The sequence below is a fragment of the Corythoichthys intestinalis genome, chromosome 17 (genome assembly GCF_030265065.1).
Source record: "Corythoichthys intestinalis isolate RoL2023-P3 chromosome 17, ASM3026506v1, whole genome shotgun sequence".
Classification (NCBI taxonomy): Eukaryota; Metazoa; Chordata; class Actinopteri; order Syngnathiformes; family Syngnathidae; genus Corythoichthys; species Corythoichthys intestinalis.
The window spans coordinates 8,535,252-8,558,074 of NC_080411.1; the positions used below are offsets into that span (position 1 = coordinate 8,535,252).

Below are 22,823 nucleotides of genomic sequence, written 5' to 3' on the forward strand. Positions count from 1 at the left end.
CCTCATGATAGGGGTAAACTGCCAACAAAAACAAGAAGAACTACTTCTTCCCTCCCTTCTAGTAGGAGCCATGTCAACTGCTGCCACTCAGCGGCCGGAGGGATTCTCTTCAAATTGGCCCTGTGAAAAATAATAAAAACCGGACATTTTTATGAATTTATAAAACCCGCCCAGACGACGAGGATACTATGTGAAAGTAGGACTTGTCTGGGCAAAAGAGGACGTTTGGTCACCCTACCAAACGCCTGTGTAATCGATTTCCTACGGCCCCACTGAAAGTCCCTACCTCAGAGTAGGAACTACAATTTTTCTCGGAACTCAAGTTCCTGGTCCTTAGTTCCTACACGTGCGAACACGCAAAACGATGTCATCGTCCCCCAAAAGGTTCTAGGAACTGCATATAGTTCGTTTTAGGGGCAGTATACATGGCGACTCTGCGACACAAAGACACAATGACTGAGTTGCGGACTCGACTCGCGTGCATATGGTGTCGGCGAAGACGAAAAATTCTGAATCCTGCCTCCAAAGTGGAAGAATCCGATTGCGGGGGGGTTGAGAGGGGCATCCTCGGCATGCATATCAAAGGCTTCTGCGGCTCGAGACCGCACCGTTAACGTCAGCACTCGTACACGTCACATTGGGCGTGCGCAGTGGTGCTACTAAACATGAAAAACAGCAAATATGGCGGAATGTCGGCTTTAATTTACTGTTTTAATAATATTTTTAAATTAAATATGTTGAACGTTTCAATTTTTGTACCTTTTTGAACAAAAGAAAAATGACATTGCTTCGAGTGGGCGGGCATATTTTTTTTCCGGGCTGAGGGAGCTTGGTGGGGTCAAAGTGCATCATTCTCTGTCGCCCAGTAAATCTGCACTGCCCCCTAGGGCCTGGCATGAATACTACATCGTTTTCATGCGGAATTGCGACATTGTTCAAATGGAGACACAAATGCAAATGCAAATTTGAAATTTATCGTATTCTCGGAGAGTCATCATGTAAACGGCCCCTTAGTGCAGTTGTTGACTTTAAGGACTTTGTCACACCCTTCACTGTTTTGCTAAGTCACAAGAGACACTTTCACAGTCTATCAACCAAATGGTAAATGTCTTATTAAAAACAAAAAAGCAAGAACAAATTTAACAAGGGGATGACCGTCCCGCAGCTTCGTCCGTCATCAAAGTTTGTGGACAAATGTCAAAGAACTGCAAAGAAATAATGAACTTTATAATCGCTCTCTTGCTAGTGTGCACTCCTCTTTACTCAATTCGCTGTCCCGTCTCATGCTTGATTAATGCTCTTAATCTTAATAGCGATTCTGATCCTCACATCCAGGCTGGCATCTGTAGTCTATATCATCCAATTCCTTGAAAGCCTTAAGCTAGAGAAGAGTTCTGTGCATAACATACTTTGACAAAGGTCAAAGTGATTACTCCACTCTCCCCAAACGACCTACTTTTCTACAAATATAAATGGAGGAACCAGAGTTTGGAGGTTTGACTGCATTACCGGACATTATGAAGTAATTATTCAGAGGTTTCCTAAAACCAGTGGCGAATTTAGGGGTGGCGCCACAGGGGCACTGGCCCCACTTCTAATTTGAATGGCCCATGAAGTGCCCTTGTTCCCATTTTAGCACTAAGCATGGAGAATCCTTCATTTCCGAATGAGATGATAATGTCTCTAGAGTATGTTAAATATTAATGCCGCTTTTCGTGTTTAACCCTTAAACACCGAAAGTGTTGGCGGCGACATGTTTACGCATATCATTAGGGGTGTTACGGTACGCAAAAGTCTCGGTTCTGTACATACCTCGGTTTTAAGGTCATGGTTCGGTTCATTTTCGGTACAGTCAGAAAACAAAATGCAAAATATAAATGTGCTAGTTGTTTATTACACAACTTTGTGCTTTCAACAATAGGAACGTTAGCCTATACCAAGCTAGAATTATGCTCAAAAAGTAGCGGGTATTTAAAGATAATCCAACAACAATTTGCCTTTTAGACCCTGGGTATTGGTCAGCTTTCTTTCTGGAAGAAAGAAGAAAAAAGAAGTCCTGTGCTAAAGAAAAAGCAATCCCATTGACAAAGATTTTAACTAGGGTTGTTCCGATCATGTTTTTTTTTTTGCTCCCGATCCGATCCCGATCGTTTTAGTTTGGTAATCTGCCGATCCCGATATTTCCTATCTTTCCTCGTCATCACTGCGAGCCCGCAAACCATGGCGCCAACTAACGGTCAAAATATGGACTATATATTATAAAATATTGCCATTAATTTAACATTTTATGTGTTTCTAACAACATATTTTAGTACAAGAGAACAATTGTGGTTTATTAGAGCCTACATGTATTTAAGCTAGAGGATCACTTTAACAAATGAGCAAGACGCCACCTAAGGAGAGGGAGGCGCGGTAGCAAGCAACGGTCGGTTGGATTGAGCGAGCAACTTTGAAATGTGTGGAGTGAATCAAAAACTAAATGATGCGCAAGCTAATGCATTATTTCATTAACTCGAGGAAGAGGAAGGGCCAGATTTGTCGTTGTTTTCTTCGGATGAGTCTGACAGCAGTGCGCAAATGGCAGAACAGTGGGTTGTATGACGTAGTGTTTGAAGTAGCCCTGTTTATTGTTCAACGGGAAAGTGAGTGGCATGCCTGAAAAATTTGGCTCTAATCCTAATCCTTTTGTCCAAAAGAACCACCAGAAGATATCAATAAAGAAAACTTATCTTTTTCTCCCCCTTGCCGCAAAGCACATTTGGCCTTAAGCATGTTATGTCTAGTAAGAGCAAAACAGTAATAAGTAAGATTTTGAGGACAAAGTGGTGCTGACCCCAGAATTATTATAGCCCTTGTGACGGGATGTCTCATCTTTAATAGCATCTCACAGCCAGGGGAACAATGATAAGCTCCATCTCGTGAGGTACAAAACCTTTATTTATACCCCTAAATAAAACTTAACTTTCCTGTGCACCACTGCAATATAGGAATGGCTTCATGGGTCATTTACACTACATAGACTACACTAACTAGAAAGTGGGATCTCATTACAGGAACCAGCCACCAGTCCGTGTGGGAGTTAATCATAAACATCATGTAATACATTACAGCTCTTAAAATGTCTACTGCAGGCAGTTGTAGACTCAAATTCTTCTATTCAGCCATTTCCCATTGTGGTTTTCCTGATAAGGGTCAAAGGTTAACTGGTGCCTATTCCAGCTAACTTCGGGCAAGTGGTGGGATTCAACCAGGGCTGGTTGCTAGCCAATCATAGGGCACAAACAACTGCTCATAGTTACATAACATGGATGTTTGGTGTAACTTACACATGCAATATTTACATTATACAGCATTTTAGTTGGCTGTTTTTTCTTCCAAATATATTGAATATTAATAAATTATAGAATTTGCCGCGGAAATTTGGAAAATTTCATCAAAATTAAAGAAAAATGCAACTGACTGGAGCGGTCAAGTTAATTCGAGATTAGGCACCAATACAACCACAATCATCCATGACAATATTCTACACACAAACAAATAGCGTACCGCACGAATGCTATTTTTAGACCTTGACGTCGCCAACGCAGAAGTGGGACATTATGGACACACCCTCGCATATAACCTGTTATTTCTGCTTGTTTTCTCCGGTAATCTTAAAAAAAAAAAAAAAAACATGCCGATCAAACACTGCTGCTACAGAACTTGTAGAAACGACTGTAGACATTACGACATATGAAGGATGCTTTCTTCATACGTTTCCCGAAACCAAAAACTCAGATGAAAAAATGTGAAGAATGGATCAACTTGTGTGGACGTCCAAAAGACCAGTTTAACGCCAGCAAATTGAAGCAATTCACATTTCATATGAAGTAAACATTTTGTTGGGGACACGGTACTACAGAGGACAAAGAAGTATGCTATTTTGATATTTTTACTAGGGCTGTCAAAATTATCGCGTTAACGGGCGGTAATTAATTTTTTAAATTAATCACGTTAAAATATTTGACGCAATTAACGCACATGCCCCGCTCAGACAGATTTAAATGATAGTACAGTGAAATGCCCACATGTTAATTGTGTTTTATGGAGTTTTGCCGCTCTCTGCTGGCGCTTGGGTGCGACTGATTTTATAGGCTTCAGCACCCATGAGCATTGTGTAAGTAATTATTGACATCAACTATGGCAGGCTACTAGTTTATTTTTTGATTGAAATTTTTACAAATGTTATTAAAACGAAAACATTAAGAGGGGTTTTAATATAAAATTTCTATAACTTGTACTAACATTTATCTTTTAAGAACTACAAGTTTTTCAATCCATGGATCGCTTTAACAGAATGTTAATAATGTTAATGCCATTTTGTTGATTTATTGTTATAATAAACAAATACAGTCCCTATGTACCGTATGTTGAATGTATATATCCATCTTGTGTCTTATCTTTCCATTCCAACAATAATTTACAGAAAAATATGGCATATTTTATAGATGGTTTGAATTGCGCTTAATTGCGATGAATAACGATTAATTTTTAAGCTGTAATTAACTCGATTAAAAATTTTAATCGTTTGACAGCCCCAATTTTCACTTATTTTTAAGCGTTGTGTTTTGCCGTGCTGCTTCTATCTGACTATGGACGACCTGAAAAAAATTAAAAATGGTATCTGACTGCCACTGTTGCCTTTTCTGTTGTAATAAAAACAACTATGGTAAGGGGGGGAGTGTAAATACATTGTAGAATTGAGATTTGTTATTAATGAAAAAATTAAAAGTGTTCGGTGACTGTCACATTTGCGATCGCAACACAAAAATAGCAATCTAAATTGCCTTCAAGAACGGTCAGAGACGTAGGACAACCGGAGGATATAATGTATAAGAAAGATAGGGCACATGGTGGTAAAGGATAGCTTGTTGATTGACTTTTTTCATCCTTTTGGCATGCCTTTTTTCTTTCATATCATATCCATCAATCAATCTTTATCTGTATTATACATCTGTCCATCCAACTATCGACCAACCCATCTACTGGATCTATCCATTTGCTCTTCTATAAAATATTAATCTATCCATTTATGGAATGTATCTATCAATAAAATATTTATCCATTAGCAATCCATCCATTCACCCGTCATCTGTTTGAACATCTGTAGATATATAATACAGATATACAGTGATCCCTCGCTACATCACGCTTCAAAATTTGCGCTTCCAGTCCATCGCGGATATTTTTTCCAATTAAAAAATAAATAAATAAATAAAGTATTGTTGTATATAGCTGTCCCAATCCAATCACGTAGTCTCTCACTCTCGCTCCCGCACTTTTCTTAGTCACGCAATGCACTGGAGTTGCTTATTAAAGTTAACGATGATTGACAGACAGTTACGGTTTCAGCTTGCCAAAGCCATTTTTAAGCCAAGACTTCAAAGCTCTGCATGAGTTAACATCGTTTAACATGTTAAACAGTTGCTGTGGTAACTCATTGTGTGTAAGTGAGAAGCTGAAGCGGATTTGAGTGGACTCCCTCAATGAAGCATTTAATAAAGACAAGATTTTTGGGGTACTTTTTTTTAAATGGATTTGGCGTCTACTTTTATTCTTGTTTAAAAAAATAATTCAGTGGGACAGTAACATGTTTAAAACTTCTCATAATTATTACATGTGAAGTGCTTAAAAACCCTTTATTAAAAAATATATGGCGAAAAACACTCAGGCGACTTGAAGTTCCGCTCTGAGACCCCCAGTTTGGCCAAATTTCAATATTGTACTATATGCATGTGTCTCTATATGCGCGGTGTCTGTAAATGGGGGTCTCCAGGGTAAAACTGACAAATTAAAAATAGTTTGGGGGCTTAATGCGCCATGAAACAGATATGGCAGCATATAGACATATTGTTCAATCAAACACAACATTCTTTTGGCTTAAAATACAGCAGTTTATTTTAAAGAGGGGTTCAAGATTAGAAACTGCTTTTATAGCCTTGTCTGTGTTTTCCGCCATATATTATATATATGTGTGTGTGTGTGTGTGTGTATATATATATATATATGGCGGAAAACTCTCAGGTGACTTGAAGTTCCGCTCTGAGACCCCCAATTTAGCCAACTTTCAAAATTGTCCGATATGCATGTGTGATACATCATTGGAAAGCTTAAAATCTCAAATTTTTTTTTAAAAAGCAAAACCCTATCTGGAGGTGAGAGCACGCGAGAGCAGAATTACAGACGCCACGACTTTAACGAGATATTATCGCGTACTTACCTCGTTTCGATCCAAAAACTTAATGTAGCATACATCACTAAGTGTCAAGACACAGCTGTGAATGGCCACAGCTGGATTTTTGGGGGATTTTATGGGTGAAACATGGTAGTATAAAACAAGGGTCGCAGACATCAAATAGTGGTTGAGATTTTCTTTTTCATATGTTTGCCCTTTTAATACAATTAAGCGATAGTTATGAAGTTATCCGTGACTTTTTTACAAATGCCAATTTTTTGGAACCATATATACGTATATATATAAATATATTAGGGCTGTCAAACGATTAAAATTTTTAATCGAGTTAATTACAGTTTAAAAATTAATTAATCGTAATTAATCGCAATTGAAACCATCTATAAAATATGCCATATTTTTCTGTAAATTATATATATTCTGTAAAATTGTTGGAATGGAAAAATAAGACACAAGATAGATATATTCATTCAACATACGGTACATAAGGACTGTTGTGGGCATTTCACTCTACTGTCATTTAAATCTGTCTATGCTGTCCTCACTCCGAAGCGTCTACTTTTTCCAAAGCTAGACAGCTAGTGAACGACGCCTTAATAATCAGACTTCTTCCTTTTTCATCTGATTTATTAATAAAATGGCCTCAAACCATTGTCCTCTTTAGACCGTCGTAAAACTACAAAAAAAAAAAGTACACAAGCATTGCATTAGCAACAACGTTAGCTTAGCACGCTATACAGGTTCACTAAACATAAACAAAAAGCGTCTCATACAAAAAATATAACATTTCGCTTACGTACATAATAGGTACATTCTTTACAACAACCATACTTACAGACAAATCTTGTCCAAGGATCATTTAAGCACCACATTACAACGTAGGCGTCAGCCCGAGATGTCGTGCAGCCATATTGAACTGGCAAGAAGACAATAAACCATGTCGCAAAGCGACCACAAGAGTTCGCTGTTGACAGCACAAAAAGCCTTGCTGTAAAACTTACCAAAAGGCAGAATACTGTCTGAGCGGGACATGTGCGTTAATTGCGTCAAATATTTTAACGTGATTAATTTAAAAAATTAATTACCGCGCGTTAACGCGATAATTTTGACAGCCCTAACATATATATATATATATATATAATATATGGTTCGCTACTTCGCGGTTTTTCACTTATCGCGGCGGGTTCTGGTCCCCATTAACCGCGAAAAATGAGGGATCGCTGCAGATTGATTGATGCATATGATATGAAAGAAAAAAGGTATGTCAAAAGAATTAAATTACAATCACGTTTTATGGCAAGATAATATAATATCGTGTATGTGTGTAAAATACCAGTTACAATATTTTGACTAGGGTTGTTCCGATCATGTTTTTTTGCTCCCGATCTGATCCCGATCGTTTTAGTTTGAGTATCTGCCGATCTCGATATTTCCTGATCCGATTGCTTTTTTTTTTTTTGCTCCTGATTCAATTCCAATCATTCCCGATAATTTTTCCCGAACATTTTGGCAATGCATTAAGAAAAAAATGAATAAAACTCAGACGAATATATGCATTCAACATACAGTACATAAGTACTGTATTTGTTTATTATGACAATAAATCCTCAAGATGGCATTTACATTATTAACATTCTTTCTGTGAGAGGGATCCACGGATAGGAAGACTTGTAGTCCTTAAAGGATAAACGTGACTTTGTATATTGTGACTAAATATTGCCGTCTAGGGTATTTGTTGAGCTTTCAGTAAATGATACTGTAGCCATTTAACTTCTGCCCAAATGCATGATGGGAAGTGCAACCATGACTGTGCGTCGTGGTACCATTGATATATCTTCTCTGCGTTGGGAAATAACATAGGGTGTTAAGAAAAAGATCAACTACTACCTTTCTTCCGCACATTGCTTCCCACGATTATTCTAATCGTTGGGAGAGGGATTGTAAGGCTTTAGCCATTTTAAAAAAGGCTCCAAAGGCTGCCAAAATTCACTCTACTCATTTTACGCTGCCTTTTAGCTCTATATACTAACTGTATGGGGAAAATGGTGCCATTATAGATTGAGCGCGACAATGCGTGAGTGGGTCGTGCAGCGCATGCGTTAATTGCGGTAAATATTGTAATTAGAAAACGATTTAATTAAAAAAAAATATATTTTTTTAAAAAAGGCATGTCCGAGATTATTTTGCCGATTCCGATACTTTGAAAATGACGTGATCGATGACATCTCTAATTTTGACATTTATTAATGGGAACATATGTATTTTTAGGAGTATGGAAAAGAAAAGTAAGGCAAAGCAAGGCAAATTTATTTGTATCGCACAATTCATGAGAGAAGAGATCCATGAGCAGAGATCAAATGATTTGTAAAAATCACATTAAATCAAAAGAAAGTTAAAACAAAGACAACTGAAACAAAAACAACCTTGTACTTTGTAATCTATTGTCTTCTTGCACTTCAGGTTAAAATTATATGTGGTAAGTAGTCTTTCTATCCTTCATAAATAAAAATGTAAAGTGACATTCTGCACAGCCTGCATTGTTGAGTACATTGATAAGGGTACAGTATTGTAAATGGGACGGTGGGGGTGCTCACAAAGGACTCCTCCTGTACGTGCTTATTTATGTGCACTCGTGTATGTTAGACAGCGCCAGTTAACCCGTGGCTGCAAGCGTTTCATGACGTCGAATTACTTGTTTTGGTCCTGGTTCGAACCTGCTGTATAGTTTCCTTCTACAGAAGCCGATATGGCTCTGTCCTGGTCCGAGTAGCACATAACACTTTGCTGGGTGCTCAGTGGCGGGCTGACTGCTGCTGCTGCTTTAAAAAAAAAAAAAAAAAAAAAAAAGGAGCCGTGACATGGGAAGCCCGTTGCAGCTGCGGAACCATTTCTACCAGGAGCAGCAGTTGGAACCGAGTCAGTACCACCGGCACCCCTGCGGACAGCCGCCGCGATACACCTGCGCTTGCAGCGACTACTGCACCTGCCATGCCCGGGAAAGCTGCGTCCTCCGCGGGACGTCGCCGACATGCACCGCGGTAACTTTGAGGACATCTTCAGACACGTCTTCCAGGCGCGGCGTCCGCGACCCGACCCCCTCTAGTCATGCTACTTCCTCCAGGCATCCCCCTCCTCCACCGCCGCCGCCTCCTCCTCCTCAGCAGCAGCAGCATCCGCAGCATCCCGGGGCCAGCCACGCGAACGCCTCCCGCCATGAGACAGCCATGAGCAGCTGCAGATACAACGGCGGAGTCATGCGGCCGCTCAGCCACTTGAGCTCGTCCCGCAGGAACGTGCACGAGTTCGATTCCGAGTCGCAGCCCCTGCAGCCCCTCTCGGCCGTGGACGCGTCGGACAACTTGGCAACCTCCAAGCCGGAGAACCGCTCTGCCACGCTCATGCCGTACTCATCCGGGGACGGAGGCGGGGGCTGCGGCCACGGCGGCGGGAAATCTGGCAAGAAGAAGAACCAGAACATTGGGGAGAAGCTCGGCCACAGGAGGGCCTTGTTTGAGAAGAGGAAGCGACTCAGCGACTATGCTTTAATCTTTGGGATGTTTGGGATCGTTGTTATGGTTATAGAGACGGAACTCTCCTGGGGAGCCTATGGAAAGGTGGGTCAAATTAAATTAAACCAACTTTTTTTTCCCCTAAAAAGTACACAGACTCAAGCATGTACTGGAAAGGATACTGCCGAAGTGTGCCCTGTCCCGCAAGGTACATTATCCCTGAATGACTCCATATTGGACCCCGTAACTGTTTATTCACTTAGAAAATTTGTTTCAAGTTTTTAAAAATCAATGGTTCCCAAGCAATATCTTTGAAGGTGATGAGCCATTACTTTTTCCCGCTTAGCAGGGGTCAGCAACCTAAAATGTTGAAAGAGGCAAATTGGAGCAATAGCTATCTATCTATCTATCTATCTATCTATCTGAAAAAGAAAAAATTATTTGACATCAAATAATGTGTGTCACAATTATTAGCACTCCTGGTGTTAATACTTTGTACAACCCCCTTTTGCCAACAAAATAAGGTCTGGGGACTGAGATGGCCATGGGAGGAGCTTGATTTTGTGTCTGGTGAACTATTTCTCTGTAGATTTGGCCATATGTTTAGGGTCATTGTCTTGCTGAAAGACCCAGTGACGACCCATCTTCAGCTTTCGGACAGAGGGCAACAGATTTTGATTTAAAATGTCCTGGTATTTCAAAGCATTCATGATGCCATGCACCCTAACAAGGTTCCCAGGGCCTTTGGAAGCGAAACAGCCCCACAGCATCACTGACCCACGCCCATACTTCACAGTGGGTATGAGGTGCTTTTCAGCATGCGCATCTTTCGTGGCACGCCAGACTCAGAGTGTTTGTTGCCTAAAAGCTCAATCTTGGTCTCATCTGACCAAAGCACACGGTCCCAGGGTATGTATATATATATATATATATAAGGGCTGTCAAAATTATCGCGTAAACGGGCGGTATTTTTTTAATTAATCACGTTAAAATATTTGACGCAATTAACGCACATGCCCCGCTCAGACAGATTTAAATGACAGTAGAGTGAAATGCCCACTTGTTAATTGTGTTTTGTGGAGTTTTACTGCCCTCTGCTGGCGCTTGGGTGCGACTTATTTTATAGGCTTCAGCACCCATGAGCATTGTGTAAGTAATTATTGACATCAACAATGGCGGGCTACTAGTTTATTTTTTGATTGAAAATTTTACAAATTTTATTAAAACGAAAACATTAAGAGGGATTTTAGTATAAAATTTTTATAACTTGTATTAACATTTACCTTTTAAGAACTACAAGTCTTTCTATCCATGGATCACTTTAACAGAATGTTTATAATGTTAATGCCATCTTGTTGATTTATTGTTATAATAAACAAATGCAGTCCTTATGTACCGCATGTTGAATATATATATCCATCTTGTGTCTTATCTTTCCATTCCAACAATAATTTACAGAAAAATATGGCATATTTTATAGATGGTTTGAATTGCGATTAATTGCGATTAATTACGATTAATTAATTTTTAAGCTGTAATTAACTCAATTAAAAATTTCAATTGTTTGACAGCCCTAATATATAAATATATATTATCGGTTATCGTATCGGTATCGGCCTTGAGGAGCAGGAAGTTATCGATATAGGTATCGGTTTTAAAAAATGGATATCGCGCACCCCTAGTCCCTACCAATGTTAAGACCAAACCTACGTCCTTGTTCCGTACTATAAGGCGCACCTGAAAGCCTTTAATTTCCTCAACATTCAGCAAAATCTGATGTGGCTTATATATGGATCAATAGCAGTTAATCATGGCATGACATTGTTTAGCTCAGCTCCATCTTGTGGATGCATAATGCAGTGCGTCCTATACATGAAAAGTTTTAAAATAGGCCACTCATTGAAGTTGCGCTTTATACTACAATGCACCTTATAGTGCGGATAATACTATAATTATGTATTTTCTCTGCAGTGAATCCTATAGAAAATGACACACCACGTGACTACTCTGATGTACGATGCTCCCTCAAGTTTAACTTCATTACAATATGAATGAATTAGATGAATGTTTGTGTCATGTTTTTCCTCCTATAGAACCCGTATTAAAACTAAAAATATACTAGGGAGCCACTAGGTTAGCGCTAAAGAGCCGCATGCAGTTCTAGAGCCGCGGGTTGCTGACCCCTGTCTTAGAGAAAGCTAACCAAAGTGTTGTAGCCATCTTTGTGATTTCTCCACCTGTGTAACATAACAGTGGAATATTTTATACCACAATGTTGTCTTTGGTTTTAGTGTTGTCACTCTCTTCCAGGAGTCGCTGTATTCATTAGCTCTAAAATGCCTGATAAGCCTTTCTACAATCATTCTCCTGGGACTGATTATCATCTACCATGCGAGAGAGATCCAGGTAATGAAACACGCATTTGCATTTGTGTTTGTTTTCTTCCACTGTTTTAGATGTTAATGTGACCTACGGGGATAGAAATGTGTGTAGGATCATATAATTGACTAAAAAACTATTTTTAAACACTGAAAGAGAATGTGGCTATTTGCAGGTTAGAGGAGGTAAAGCTGCACACATGCTCGTTGGACTGTATATACAGTGTGTGCTTGTGTATGTGCGTGTTTCTACAAAATCATTCATTTCATTTATTGATTTACTCAACTACTGATGGCAAAGGCGCCAAGAACTAATAAAGACTAGGCAGACCTATAAAGTCACATGGAATCACAAAACATTCTAAAGTTATGTTACAGTATGTAAAAGTACTGAAACATTTGTGGTCGTTAAAGATTTGTTTCTTCTGCGTAACCCAGATTTTCTTTGACACTGTACACTGTACAGGGAACTCGTTACACTGTGCATCCATTTTACCTACGTCAATTCATTTGTAGTTGGTATCCATCTGAGTCTATTGAAGTTTTAGTGCAAATTCTGTGGAAAATGTGCACAGGAAAATGCAAAAGTATGCTGATTTACATGCGTGAAGGTTTTGCGATTTTTGGGAGAATAGTGCGCCATGTGATGATGTCATAAGGGCGTGACTGTACCTCCAAAATAGACAGATTCCTTAACGTTAACCTGTTCTATTTATTCTTTTTCGAATATGGCTTAAATGCCAGCAGCTTTTAATAATTCAAGAAATGTTTCAGATTCTTCATTCAGTCACTCATGTGTATTTATAATATTTTTGAAAATGTGCGCAGAACTATCGGTGGATAAACGGCACTTGTGTTTTGTTTGCTTCAGGTGGTGCTGCTGTTTTGGTTAGCATTCAAAAACTCAGACGTTAACTCTTGTTTTTTAAAGGTACCGTATTTTTCGGACTATAAGTCGCGTTTTTTTTTTCATATTTTGGCTGGGGGTGCGACTTATACTCAGGAGCGACTTATGTGTGGAATTATTAACACATTATGATATAATTTCACATGTTATTTTGGTGTTTTGCAGTGACACTGATGGTTTTGTAAAGTTGTTAGCATGTTCTTATGCTATAGTTATCTGAATAACTCTTTATAGCTATGGCCACGTTCGCGTTCTGCCTTTGGCAGTGTATGTTCAATTGTATTATTGACTTTTTTATCTTGAAATGGCTGCATTTAGTTTGTGGCGCTTTCACGCCCACGTGAGGGCGCACTCGCGCTTGTTTACGTGACACGCCAGAAGAAGACGGACAGCTACGTAGCTCTGAGTGAGTTGAGTGGGCGAGTTAGCTAGAGAGAATAGACGGCTGCGAACCTACTTTCATTGTTTATGCTTTTAAATCATCTCTACAGAGGCAACACCTGCGTGTATCATCTTTTCTGTTGTTGTTGTGTGTTTTCCACCCGCGATCGGACACTTAGAGCCAGTTGTGTGGTTTTTTTGAACGATGTGCTAATGATAGCGAACGCATGCTAACCTGTTACTTATTACTAATAGTACCTAATTATCATTTATTTACGTTGATGCGAACCTGTTTTCTATCGAGGACCAAATTGATTCAGCAAATTAGACGGACGTCCAGCATTGTCTTTTGGGAGTTCGCTGTATAGCCACGACCGAGCCTTAACGTAGGACAGTATATTCACATTTCGTTGTTCATACACTGTACACTGTACATGTTTTTTAGCATGTTGTTCTCAATTGTATTTTTATATTAAATTGCCTTTCAAGATGACATGTCTGTTCTATGTGTTGGATTTTTATCAAGTAAATTTCCCCCAAAAATTCGACTTATACTCCGGTGCGACTTGTATATGTTTTTTTTCTCTTCGTTGGGCATTTTATGGCTGGATCGACTTATACTCAGGAGCGACTTGTAGTCCGAAAAATACGGTAGATGTTTTTTGTCTGCTTGTTCGTAGACTTGTGCGGATTACCGGTTTCAAAGTATACCGTTGTATGAACACATCAAGTTTTCAAAATTTCCCTCATACCGTCCGTATTAGCTATTTTTTATGTTCCAAAAATGCATGGAGAAATTCATCGCTTGCAGCTGTAAGTCTCAATGCTTCCCCACCAGTTGTTGCTTAGTGTCAGTGAGTCAGCTGTGCTACACGATGACTGGAGGATGTGAAACTCATTAACTTTTTCCCCCATCAAAGAAAACAAAATCGCTGGTATGGGAATACTTCAGCTACAGAAAAGTTACAGACGGCCGCGGCTTTGAGGAGGAGGGCCCACCGACTTATAAAACATTGTTTGCGGAGGGTGGCTGAGAGGAGAACACTGTCATGAACGTTTCCCACCAGCTATGAGAGTTTACTCTGTCATGTCATGTCATTTCCTGTTTTATTTTGAAGGCTTCACCCTCCTCATGTCTGTGTACTTGCCCTTCCTCTTGTCACCTAATTACCTATTGTTTCCACCTGTTCCTCATTACTTCGTGTGTGTATATATTGCCTGAGTTTCCCTTGTCTTGTGCAGAAGTGTCTTTCTACCCATGTTGGTCACGTCAGCCTTGTTTCATAACAATCATAGTCTATCCTCCATTTGGAGTGCTTTGTGTTTGAACTTTTGATCCTCGTTATCCTGACTTTTTCCTCCATTTGGAGCGTTTTATGTTTGTACTCTTCCTCCATTAGGACTGTTTTGTGTTTACATTTTTGATCGTAGTTGTCCTGGCTATTTCCTCCGTTTGGAGCATTTTTTGTTGTACTTTTCCTCATCCCCGCATGCCAGCGGAAGAACCTTTGTTTTGTGAATAAAATTTTTTTCCTGGACTCAGCAGCTGAGTCCGCCTCGTCATCTTGGTCTGACAAACTCCAGCGTGTTTAGTGTGTCTAGCGGTGGTAAAACATGTTTTCTTCTCTCTGGCAACTGTCTGTGTTGAGAGAGACAGTGTGTGTATAATGTAAACATGATACGAGTTCCAATTTGCTAATATGTTTTGAAAAAAAAAATCATGTTCAATGGAAAAAAAGTTTTTATTTTTATTTTGTTTATTTTTTTAAAACCCAGATATCTCAAAGTAACAAAGTTTAGAGCTGTAATTGGAATTCCGTGATACCGTGAAACCATGATATTTTGGTTTAAGATTATCATACCGTCAGAATATCATATCGGCACATGCCTACTTGTTCGTCAACATCTAGTAGAGTGACAGGGATTGTTTGACGTAATGTGGTATTTTCATAACCAAACTCAAATGCTCTTATAAGGTTTTGTTGTCTCATATTGAGCATTACACAGTGGCGTGGGAAGTTGGGTGATGTTGGGGAGGAAAAGTGGTGAATTCCTTTTTTTTTTTATTGTTTTTTTTTTTTTTTTAACATATTGAAACAATATAGCATCCAATTTTTGGGATTAGATATATATGTTGAAAAAATGTTGTTTTTTTTGTCAATAACATGGTCTTTACCTGTCACCTTGCTTGCTACCAGGTGACGTTGGATAAGGCGCTATTGTAATGGAATAGTTGTCAAAGGAGGCGTTAACATTGCGCAGAAACAAATTAGCAATTTTTTCTCTACAAAAAAAAAAAAAAAGCAGAATTTTCTAAAATTCCATTAGAGGTAAAAAACGAAGACGATTATGATTGTTTATAATAGTGCCCAGAAAGGAAAAGTTAGCTTCTGATTTAGACTGTGGAGAACTACAAATAGCTTGCGTTATAGCCATATTATTGTTTGTTGGTGCTGTTGAGCTGCCGCCATGCAGAGCACTGTTGGATGTTCGTGTGCAATTTATTTGAGAGCTGTGGAAATTGGGTATTAAACAGAGGCTTATTGAACCTTTTAGTTTTTAAATATGTTTGTGTGGCATTGCGCCCTCTAGCTGCGGGGTTTTGCATTATAATACATGGGCGCTTTTATTTCCAATACAAAAACTCAAACACTCTGTAGGTGAAATAGAACGCTGTCTTTGTAGTAGCCTAGTAGTAGTAGGTAAACTATCCAGCATTCGTGTGTACTGCCTTTGCGCATGCCTTGTATGGAGAAAAAAGCGTAAGCATGACAAATTTGGACTGAAACGGCTCTTTTTAGATGGGGAAAACAAGATTAGATCCTCAGCACCCCCTGCTGTGAGTGACTTTCAGCGCCCCTGGCATTACATGGAATCTCAGATTAACCATACCAACGATGGATAAATGATAACTTGAATATAGAGATGGATGTGAGAGCATTTGAAAAACACATTAAACAAGATTCAAGAAGTTCTGGTGTTGAGTGTATGAATAGGGGCAGTCGCCCACAAATAAACACCCCATCCACATTGAGGTTTCCCCAGCACTTCGACAGTTTAATGACCTTGCTCAGGAATAGTGCCGCAACAGTTCATCTAAAGCCACAGCACTTGCATCTTTGTTGAACAGCCACAAAATCAATACTGACACATCTTGCCCCCGAAATGAATGGCGCTTCCACATATGCAAGACTTCTCCATTTTTATTAACATGAAAGGGATACAATTTGAATACAGGCATCTGCGTTTAAAGCAGGTTTGCCTAACAGTTTAGTACTCAATTCAGATTACAGTAAATATCAGACTACAATCCTCTTTGACTACCCCAGATAGCAAAATACTGTATAACTGGAGCGGACATGTGCCAGAAGTACTGCAATTTGGCCCAACTTTGTAAAACGGATCCGCCCCAGTGTCTTTTTGAACAATGGCCCAAACACAGTAAGGAGTCACTTGCCAGATCAGCAACCGGTTTTGGGCCAGAACTGGTCCAAAGTAGCAGACACGACATTAATGTATGGCCCGGATATGGCACATGTTACCCAATCTGGGCCAGATTTGTATCAAAACCACCATTTTCAGTATTAAATTAGGAGTCCATTTTGTTCAGTGTATCATACTGCAATGTTATATTATATATTGCAAAATAATTTGTCTATTAAAAGCAATAATTATAACACTTCTTTTTCATGCCATTTATTAATGCTAACATATTAATGCAACATACAACAACATAACAATATAATGTTGTTTTTTTTTCACAAAATATTTGAATTGGAACTAGCGACTCAACATTAAAGGTGACCAATTTTTTGACTATAAACAACATATTGTATTTGTTAAGGTTCTGGGGTAATGGGGGTCCTAATTCATTGACGATGAGAGGGAGTGTTCGATAGTGTCCAAAGAAACTGGTGGGCAATTTGGCGATAGAACAGATGAATGGCAGGTAGGCATTTTGCCAGGCAAGCAGTACAGGATCTAGGGGGGAAAAACACAAAAATGACCTCAGTATCAGGATTACAAGATTCTTTGTTAGCTGAAAGTCACATACTTGTTGGTGAGTTGTTGATCTGGCGATGATGTATGGCTAAGGACACTGTTTAACACTAGAACTACTAAGGGTGGATCAGTTGATGCAAATCACTTTTGTTACCAGAGAAGGGTCATCTGACTCTAATCAGCATATCTTTTGTGAGCATTGAGGTTCTAATTAGTCATTCCCATTCACACTCGCAAAACCACAGGGTTGGATTGCTCCAATTAGCATCTTTGAGCTGCCTTGGCTTTGTCGGACAGTGGATCGCTCAGGCAGGCAATCGGGCGGACAACCTTTTTACAGTATGTACGGTATACTGAAGCTTGTGTTTGCTGTGACAAAACAGCTGTTTGAGCTGCTGTGGAAAGTTCTTTGGTCATTGTGTGCTTCAACGTAATAAACTGTGAACCTTTACAACTGAATGTTGGAGTTGTCAAGACAAAGTAAAGGTGCTTGATGGGATATGTCCCAAACAAGGACAGCCTATACGCAAACTATGCAGCTGCTTAGGGCCCCTGACCACTAAGCGCCCCCAATCTGGCAACCTCATTTTATACGTTGTTAATAGAGCATCATGAATAATGTGTCGCGCATTGCCGTTTATTGGTGCAAACATCCATTTTCTTGTCATCACAATCTGGCAACCTGGGGAGTGACGTTGAACCTGCTTTGCAATGATTCGTGCTCAAACTTGCTTGGAAAATAGATGCACGAATATGTCGAAGAGAATTTATCCTTCTAGAGCAGAGAAACGAAAAATCATTAATATACAAAATATGGCCGTATGGGTTGGATTGCATGTATGGGTTTCACAGTACATTGTGATGAAAAATATGGACCCCTTGGCATTATTTTGCTTAGGGCCCCCAAATGGCCTGGGCCTGCCCTGGTCCCAAATGTTCTAACACTTAATTTTCTAAAATGTAGACAGTCCGGTTTAGCTGCAGTTCTGGATGCTGGACGTACTTTCATGCCACATGGCCCTATTTTTACAGTAACCCAGGAGTTAACAAATCTGGATCTGCAAATATTCAAGTTGCTAATTGCAGCTATCCAGCGTGACCCCCCCCCCCCCTCACACCTAGGCTGCTTGATTGCTTGTTTGAGTGGTCTATTGTTTGACAAAGCAAAGTAGTCAGTTTGATATCGGGGTCATTTGACGCCTTTCTGGTGTTTCTTTATAGCCAAAAAAAAACCGGGACTTCCGGTGTTAAGTAAGCTGCTGACGATGATCAGCGGCACCTGGTCCCAGGCTCCCCCATCGGTGCAATCAAGGCGACAATTAAGGCAAAACTGTCATAGTGCTGATCAGGGTCGCATCTGGCGCACTGACGTTAAGCGGGAGTTTGAGCACGTCCAGTCTGCCAGGTCCGCCCTAGAACAGTGCGTAACCTATCATTTGGACTGCCAAAGTGCTGATCCGGGCCGCATCTGGCACACTGACGTTAAGCAGGTGTGATTGATATGTGGATCTGGCGAGCTGAGACCGGATCCGGCACGCAGTCGCCTGCTATTGGGGTACGGTTTATAGTCCAGTGCAGTTTATATGTGGCATTTTACAGGCTGATGAACTGCATGTCTTTATTAAGGTTGTCAAAAGTATCCAAATTGAAATGCTGTTGATGTTGATGTTGTCGATACAATATTTGATTGCAAAAGTTTCAATACTAAGGTACACTGTTGTTTTCGTCAACGTTGACGATAATGAAAATATTTCGTCGACAAACAGTTTTTTCCATGATGATGACTAGACGATTACGAACTGAAAACATGTCTTAGGGGACGAAAACGTAACGAGATGAATGCCACTTTTCGTCCGACGAGACGAGAACAAGACGAAAATGAGTCAGTTCATATAGCCATATATTCGTAGCCATTTGCTAACAATGTGTGACATTTTATTTTACGTGTAGTGAGCCTGCATTGTAACAGTGTTTAGTTGCGTCACTCATGTGACGTGCTGCTAGAGCTGGGCGGTAAACCGAAAATTTACCGTCACCGAAATTCTTCACGATGACCGACGTAATTTTGACCATGTCGGTAAATTCGGTAAATTAATAAAACAAGAAAATAGTCTTTTCATCCCGCTTTGACTCTGTGTTGTTCGTCTATGCTCATTCCCCTTTAAGAAAGCAGTGAATGTACTTACGTAGGGAGTCACGTGATCATGAGGAAGCCAATCAAACAGAAGCCCGGTAAGCTAACGCTAGCAGCTAATGCTACAAGCAAAACGTGATGGAGTGTGGCTTAAGGGAGGTTCGCCAAACTTTCACCCGACATTTAATAGACTCTTGGTGGCATCCAGACGGGCTTTCACCAGCTGTCCTCCCTTGTTCTCACAATTTCCGGAGATGGTGCTTTCAGTGCTTTCTACCGGTAGCCAGGCCACAGGCTAACGCTAGCCGCTAACGCTAGCGGCCGCTAGCGGCTAACGCTACAAATGAACGTGATGGAGTCGGATAGCGGCTCTAACCTTGTCGAAACGGCTGAATTTAATGAGTGGATTGGGCATGGACTGCATCTAGCAATTACTATGTCGCGTTATTTTGTATCTGACTGTGTGTGATTTCTCTGATAGCTTTTGTGATGGTAAAGCATTCAGCATAAAGCACAAATGGCCCCAGCTATTTTTCTGTATGTGTTTAATTCTGTGTCATTATTGCTATCATAAAATCTTAAGTGTTTCATTTGCAGAAGATCAATATAGCTTTAATGTGTGTCTGTCTGTCTGTCTGTCTGTTTGGGGGTTCATGTATGTGTGCATTTATTAAAAAATGCACTGGGGGGACCCTGAAACCATAAAGTAAACACTTGTATTGAATAATTATGTCACAGCAGCCATTAACAATAAATTGTCTTTTTGAAGTGTACTGTTCGAGCTGCAAGTCATTTGTGTTACAATGACATGTTTGCACAGGCATATCGATTTTGACAATGTACATTGTTCAAGCCATACACTCTGTTATAAATGCTCATACTTGAATTCTTATTGTTTACAATTCATTTGTATAAACCTAATGTCTAGACTGCATGTACATTTGTTAAATATATAAAATTGAATGCTGGTAACTAAATCAACAAGAAACTGTTAATCTGTATTTCATGCATTGATTCAGATTTTCAAATTATATAACAGTCCGCTTGGACGACTTTATCGTCATTTATCGTTATCGAGATAAATCTGCTCCATTTATCGTGATACATGTTTAAGGCCATATCGCCCACCCCTACGTGCTGCGCCTTCGACTCGCTTGCCTGACTTGCTTGTCACGTGTAAGACTTGTTTTCTTATTTTGGTAGGAGAGAAAATGCAATGTTACTTTAGCCTTTAAAGGCATGTGCTCAGTGATCATCACACAAATGTAACCCATAGTAGCATTAGCATAGCATTCACGTTAGCAATAGCATGGCGAGCGTCATCTTAAAACTCTTCAACAATTTTTTTTAACATACAGTTCGTGGCTTCCAGATGGGTATCGTTGTTGAAAATACAGGTTGTCTCCGGTTTACGAACGAGTTCCATTCCTACGCTGGCGACGGAAACCTGTTACGTACCTCTAAATACCCTCTAAATCTCGAAATAACTATCCAAAAACATGTATTATACGTCTTTGGACTGTCCTCGCCTAGACATTGGAGCTAAGTCCTAGCTAGACAGTGAGCTAAGCTATAATCTTTCCCCTCTTTCTCTCACTCAGCTGCGCTACTTCTTCGTGGGAGCAAATAAGTCGACATTATAATCAAATACACATTTCGCTAAAGGGCGGAACGGTCATATTAATTAAATATATTAAATACTGATAGTGTAGATACTGTGATTCACAATAAGGTTTACTCGACAAAAAAAAAAAAAAAAAAAAAAACGTGCTCGTTTGTCAGTGTTCTTTTGAAATAGTTGGAAATATTTATTTTTGGACTAAAACTTTTGAATTTGATAGACGAAAAAATTTTGGGTAATCATCGACTCACACTAGACGAAAACGAACACATTTTCAAATGACTAAAATACAATTTTTTCACTACTTTTGATATCAATGGCGGATATTTATTTTGTATTTTTCTTGTTAACTCATTGGCAGCAAGTGACAGCGCTAGACGTCCAATCCATTTGAAGTGGGAGGGTTGTTTCTGGTGCGCACCAGAAACTATCTGGTAATAAACATTAGCATTATATAGTATTTAAGCTAGCGGACTTTTGCTATGCAAGTTAGCCAATTGTTGCATTGTTGCAATTGGCTTACTTGCATAGCAAAAGTCCGCTAGTTTAAATGCTATATAATGCTAATGTTTACCAGATTGTTTCTGGTGCGCACCAAATGTATCTTATTTCTGTCGATGTCCATATAGGGGCTCCGTATATATACAAATACTGTTTTCTTGTCAAATTTGATGGGTGTGGCTTATAGTAAGGTGTGCCTTATTGACCAGAATATACAGTAAAAATGTTATTTTGCACAAGTGTTCTATTTGATAAGTCTCTGAGGAATATGTCATTGGAATAGCCTAACGAAATCCTGTCGTATACCTTTCTTTTATGAGAAATGATATGAATGCGCACATTTAAATATTGATCCCATGTGGTTCCTTTCCTTCCCTTAGAACTATCTCACATCCTTGCAGCCTTTGTGTTAATTATTCAGTGTATAAATGAGGCTTTTCTGAACTTTTCTTTCTGTGCGTCATCTAAGGACTTTTTTGGGGGGTGATTGATAGCTCGCCACGGTGCATTCTTCATTATAGTGAGTTTCCATTAGTAGCAAATAACAGGTTGGCTTGAATTGCTGATGGAGCCTCAGTGCACATTTATTGGCTCCAGTTCCCATAAACACTTCCACTGCATGTGCATGTGGACTATGTTTGATAGTTTTAGACATTGTTATGAGGCACACTTGCACATTATCTCATGTATGAAAAATCTGCCTTAACAAAATCTGATTGATTAACCAATCCTGTCAGAGGAGTTTCATTTTAACAATGTGCTTAAAGGGGAAGTTCATACATTTTTACCTAAGGCTTAATCTTCGAGTTAGTGGGGGTTTAATTAGTCAGTGGAGTTGATTTCAACAAATTCTGTGCAGTTTGTTAGTTGTTTGTTAGTTTCAGGGCTCCAGTGTGGCTAAGCTAGCGCGAGTCAATGGTGCCTGCTTAGCATACCAATAAAAACCAACATATGTACGCATGAGAATCACTGGTGAGCCATGCAATCAACAGTGTTGGCTATCTTTTCAGGTTAAAGTTGTTTAAACTTATCATTGCATGTCAATAATTGAAATATGAACAGCATTTGTAATCCAGCAGCTCTGCAGGGAACAGGCTGTCTAGGCAAGCAGGGCAGAGTGATATCACATCGGTTATTCACAGCTAGAGATGTCCCAAT

The 22,823-nt window shown here is 39.6% G+C and overlaps 1 protein-coding gene across 3 annotated transcripts in view; it reads left to right on the top strand.

The window, feature by feature from the left end:
- The first annotated feature begins 8,985 nt into the window (after positions 1 to 8,985).
- The window catches only part of kcnn2 (potassium calcium-activated channel subfamily N member 2), a 106,368-nt gene continuing 92,530 nt past the window's right edge, over positions 8,986 to 22,823 (top strand). For all 3 annotated transcript variants that reach the window (XM_057818308.1, XM_057818306.1, XM_057818307.1), the window contains exons 1-2: positions 8,986 to 9,846; positions 12,052 to 12,147. In XM_057818308.1, coding sequence (XP_057674291.1) covers positions 9,091 to 9,846; positions 12,052 to 12,147 — 852 coding nt within the window. In that variant the 5' untranslated portion in view covers positions 8,986 to 9,090. The remainder of the gene's footprint in view (positions 9,847 to 12,051; positions 12,148 to 22,823) is intronic.